Source organism: Macrobrachium nipponense, chromosome 38 (genome assembly GCF_015104395.2).
Source record: "Macrobrachium nipponense isolate FS-2020 chromosome 38, ASM1510439v2, whole genome shotgun sequence".
Classification (NCBI taxonomy): Eukaryota; Metazoa; Arthropoda; class Malacostraca; order Decapoda; family Palaemonidae; genus Macrobrachium; species Macrobrachium nipponense.
The window spans coordinates 12,993,909-12,999,244 of record NC_061098.1 but is presented as its reverse complement, the minus strand read 5'-3'; the positions used below and the strand labels follow the sequence as shown (position 1 = coordinate 12,999,244).

At 41.7% G+C, this 5,336-nt stretch overlaps 1 protein-coding gene across 1 annotated transcript; it reads right to left on the bottom strand.

The window, feature by feature from the left end:
* Window positions 1–1,194: 1,194 nt before the first annotated feature.
* LOC135209536 (uncharacterized) lies at window positions 1,195–1,605 on the bottom strand. The gene has a single exon (XM_064242187.1). The coding sequence runs from the start codon at window positions 1,603–1,605 to the stop codon at window positions 1,195–1,197; it is 411 nt and encodes a 136-aa protein (XP_064098257.1).
* Between the last annotated feature and the right edge of the window lie 3,731 nt (window positions 1,606–5,336).

Genomic DNA, 5,336 nt, shown 5'->3' with positions numbered 1-5,336 from the left:
TGAAGTATTAAAATAACACAATGCATTGAACAGTAGAATAGGAAAACTTTAGTTATATTGTTTGGTCTTTTTGTTTTCTTCTAATTTTTGCAATTAACTGTAGCCTCAGATGAAGGCATTTATGTTGGTTGTTCTGTGGTAGCAGTGACACACTTATTTGAAACTGTAAAATTCTCTGCGTATTGTTAACTTGTTTTTACAGTACTGCAATATAACTACACAATAATGAAAACTGTCCAAAAGTCTAAAATGAGAGTTCAAAGCAAAAATTTTTATTTTATTTTTGTCAGTTTTCCTGCATTTTGTTCTCTCGCTGCTTGCAATATTTCACTACCATGCTTAAGATTTAACATCCAAATATATTTCAAATAAACTTTTCCAGTACTAAGATATATATATATATTTGTCAAATAAGCCAAATTTATTAATCTATGCAATAATTTTATTTTCTAACATTGTTTTGAACATAAATAACATTCCAACATTACTTTAACATATGAATGAACTATTTTCACAGGTTTTATTTCATGAAGGAGAATAACGTCGAGTAATATTCACTGCGGATGGATGTACATTTTGAGGACGTTTGCATTTTTATACATTAATAACATGAGGCGTAAGCCTATAAGCACAGTAGCAAAAAAAAAAAATATATATTACTAAAATATATTGCACAGTAAGAAGAAAATTAAATAATACGTCCAGGCTAAAGAAAACACATAAATCATAATGACACTTTATGAAGAAAACAATGTAATACATTTTACATTTGCATACAAAACCTAGAAATACAACTTCCTAGTGGAATAGTGCCATCTGCTCTTGCCACGGAACGCTGCCTTCACCATTGAAGTAGAGCATGAAAGTGTCCCTTACAACTGCAGCATCATTCCATGGGCGCCTAGGAATCGGCAGTATCATACCACCATGCTCTTCCTGGTGTCAAACACCGGGCTGGACAGCATCATGGCAGTGGTCCTCACTCCCCAACATTTCTGCTGATGCATGTATTTGGTAAACGGTCCGTAAAAAATTGTGAAGGGAACATGCAGCTAAAATAATTGAATTGATGTTTTCAGGAGATTTATGAATCGGCTGCTTATATATTCTAAATTTCGCAGAAAGTATGCCAAATGCATTCTCTGATGTGCGTTTAGCATGAGAGCCTGTAGTTGAACATCCCTTTCTCATGGGTCAGTCCTCGACCAGGGTAAGTTTCATTAAAGTAGTAGCGAGAGGGAAAGCATCATCAGCAAGGATCACACTTGGGCATGCTTTCTGCGAAAAAGGTAAGGACCTATGAAGAGGAAATTTCCCCAAATCCCTATCAAGTGCCCTTTTCAAGGAGCATTTCTCCCATACACCTCCATCACTGGCACGTCCTGCACCACCAACATCTACATAAATGGATCTTGGCTTTGCATCGACAAGGGCAAGAAGTATGGTGCTGAAATGACATTTGTAGTCATAATATGTTGAACCTGATTTTGGAGGTTTGGCTATAAGAACTCTCTTCCCATCTAAAGCACCACAGCAATTTGGAAACTGCCAGAGAGAATGAAATTCTGCTTGGATGCGAAGCCATTCCTCTTCATTTGTAGACATTTTCATATGTAACGGTTGAAGAGCTGCATATAAGGCCTCACAAACCTCAGGAACAACACTTGAAAGGAGGTTTGGGCTGATCCTGTAGTGTGGTTACTTTTAAAAGATTGCTCTGTTGGGGCCAGGTAGAAAAGACCGAGTTATCATATTTACGGGTATGTAAGGCCCTTTAAATGCTTCTCCGCAGAGATGGGCTTGCTTGATTAGATTAATTCTCTTTCTATAATTATAGCTAGATGCACTGAATGGCCTGTTGGATCCCACCACACCACAGTGATCTTAGAAAAGTAAACGCACAATAGGCTAAGTAGGTTAGGTTAGGTATATATCCTCCAAAAGTTCTCTTAATTTGGTGGACAACTGAAGTACAGGAGGGTCTGCCCCTACTTTAAATTATTGAAGGAATATATCAAATAGACGTATCTAAACAATAAAAACAAATATTTTTTCGGTATTTCTACAGAAGCAATCCGCGTGGCTTAGACTATGGCAATTGACTGATTCCTATGTATTTGAGTTACTGTACAAGATTTTAAAAGTAATATCCATTCGGCCGGCTGTAACTAAGCAGTAATTGACCTTTGAAAGTTACATAATAGCCGCACAAACTCAAAGGTATATTTAAAGTTTAGTTCCAACCAAACAAAAAAAATATTCCTTACAACCCTTGTAAAGCAACTAAAATAACATAGAAAATGTCAATTGCCATAGTCTAAGCACCGAAGAACGGTCCTACAGGAAGGTACCAAGTATTCGTTACGGTGAAGGAGATGTAAACACAGCCGCCATGTTTAAATTCCCCAACCACCACGGAGCCATATGTTCACTAAGGGGGGAGGGCGGGGGGTAACGCACAGGGGGAGGGCGGGGGTAAGGTGGAAGGTACGAGTTGTCTTAGCAGCACCCCACTGAATAGTAACATACCTTGGCGCAACTTTCGGCGAAAGCCTAACACTCACTTTCCTAAAACATAATAATTAAGAATAATGTTTGGACCTTACCTTAAAGGGGTGGAGGGGTACAAAGCAGCAGCTGCTTTTAAGAATGCGTGGAGGCTGGGTCTTGGGTTCCTCAAAATGCAGCTTGAAATAAGCAACAGCCAAGTAACCCGACGAAGTTATACATTCTCCTCCCGTATCTTGGAGTTGACTGAATGGGGCAAAAGACCTGCTTTCTCAGAGGCCGTGGTCCTGGCAAAAACCGATTAGTCGATCATAATTACCTGAGTAAAAGGCAGAAAAATCTTTGTAACTCATGTAACAATTGTACATGAAGTTGGCAAAGAGTTCCTGGTGAGGGGCTGGGGCGAGCGTGAAGTAGATGCAGCAGTGGATGTTCATGGCGGCAGATTTCAACAGTGTTGGAGTTCTCAGTTAGGAGGTGGCAGGAGGCAGACCGTAGAAACAGGGTAGGAGAGGTGGTGGAGTAGTAAAAAATGCTTTGATGCTATTGGTTGAGGCAGGGTGGGGCTGAGGTAAATGAACAAGCACTTAAACAGATAAGTTGGCAATGTTAAGGTAATAAAAGTAAATGGTAGTTAAGGAACTAAATGTAAAGTGGGATGGGTTCAAAATATGAAATAATACAAATACATATATAACGGGCCCAGGAGGGGTGGGATTTAAGTCCTGGGTGTAAATGTGTAATAGGGCCTATAGTTGTTTAATAAATACAAAAGACCAAATTAAACATAGGTTAGCATATAACAAAACTAATTAAACTTGCAGGGGATGTTGCCTGACCAGGGGTGGGGTGGGCCTGCTGTAACCCCCCTTAAAGAACCAAACCAACCTAACATAACCTAACCTAGCAGGGATGTAACCTTACCTAGTAGGGAACTTAACCTAGTAGGCAATGTTGCCTGACCAGGGGGGCTTTGCCCCCAGTACCCCCCCCTTAAGGCCTAACTTAACCTAGTAAGGAATGTAACCTAACCTAGTAGGGAATATTGCCTGACCAGGGGGCTTCGCCCCCTGTACCCCTCCCCCCCCTTAAAGGCCTAACCTAACCTAACCTAGTAGGGAAATACTAGCCTAACGTAACCTAGTAAGGAATGTAACCTAACCAACCTAACCTAACCTAACCTAGTAGGGAATATTGCCTGACCAGGGGGCTTCGCCCCCCCGTACCCCCCCTTAAAGGCCTAACCTAAACCTAGTAAGGAATGTAACCTAACCTAACCTAGTAGGAATATTGCCTGACCAGGGGGCTTCGCCCCCCCGTACCCCCCCCCCCCTTAAAGGCCTAACTAACCTAGTAAGGAATGTAACCTAACCAACCTAACCTACCTAACCTAGTAGGGAACATTGCCTGACCAGGGGGGCTTCTTCGCCCCCCTTAAAGGCCTAACCTAACCTAGTAAGGAACGTAACCTAACCTAAACCTAACCTAGTAGGGAAATACTAGCCTAACGTAACCTAGTAAGGAATGTAACCTAACCAACCTAACCTAGTAGGGAATATTGCCTGACCAGGTGGGCTTCGCCCCCCCGTACCCCCCCTTAAAGGCCTTACGTAACCTAGTAAGGAATGTAACCTAACCAACCTAACCTAACCTAACCTAGTAGGAATATTGCCTGACCAGGGGGGGTGGGGCTTCGCCCCCCGTACCCCCCCTTAAAGGCCTAACCTAACCTAGTAAGGAATGTAACCTAATCAACCTAACCTAACCTAACCTAGTAGGGAATATTGCTGACCAGGGGGCTTCGCCCCCCCGTACCCCCCCTTAAAGGCCTAAACAACCTAACCTAGTAAGGAATGTAACCTAACCAACCTAACCTAACCTAACCTAGTAGGGAACATTGCCTGACCAGGGGGGCTTCCCCCCCCCCGTACCCCCCCTTAAAGGCCTAACCTAACCTAGTAAGGAACGTAACCTAACCTAACCTAGTAGGGAAATACTAGGCCTAACGTAACCTAGTAAGGAATGTAACCTAACCACCTAACCTAACCTAACCTAGTAGGGAATATTGCCTGACCAGGTGGGTTTTGCCCCCCCGTACCCCCCTTGGAAAGGCCTAACGTAACCTAGTAAGGAATGTAACCTAACCAAACCTAACCTAACCTAACCTAGTAGGAATATTGCCTGACCATGGGGCTTCACCCCTGTACCCCCCCTTAAAGGCCTAACCTAACCTAGTAAGGAATGTAACCTAACCAAACCTAACCTAGTAGGTAACCAAGTAGGGAATGTAACCCCCCCCCCCCCCCCCAGTATCCACCCTTGAAGAACTAACCAACCTAGCCTAACCGGGTAACCCCCTTCAAGGAAGTAAAACTAGTAGGTAAACAACATATAACAAACTAAACCTAAGGGTATGTTGCCTAACCGGGATGGGATTTGGCCCCCAGTAGGTAAAATGACATATAAACCTAACTTTGATGGTGTGGAAGTGTGTAAAATGTAAAAAGTAACCATAACATAACTGCGTATAGTAAGAAACTGGAAGGGAGGTGTAAATTGTAATGTTCTGTTAAAAGTGTATAATGAATATATTGAAATGTAGGTTTTATAAGAATAATGGCAAACTATATATTTAAAAATTATATATTGAAATGTAGGTTTTATAATAATAATGGCAAACTTTAATATAGGTATTGGTATCGGTGAGGAAATGCATTGTAAATGGTGTAACGTAAAGAGCCAGTCGTGAATACTGGAAAGGGGAGGGATTGACTTGTGTATAAATGATATAGGAGTGTGTATGTAATATGCAACGCAATGTGCAATTT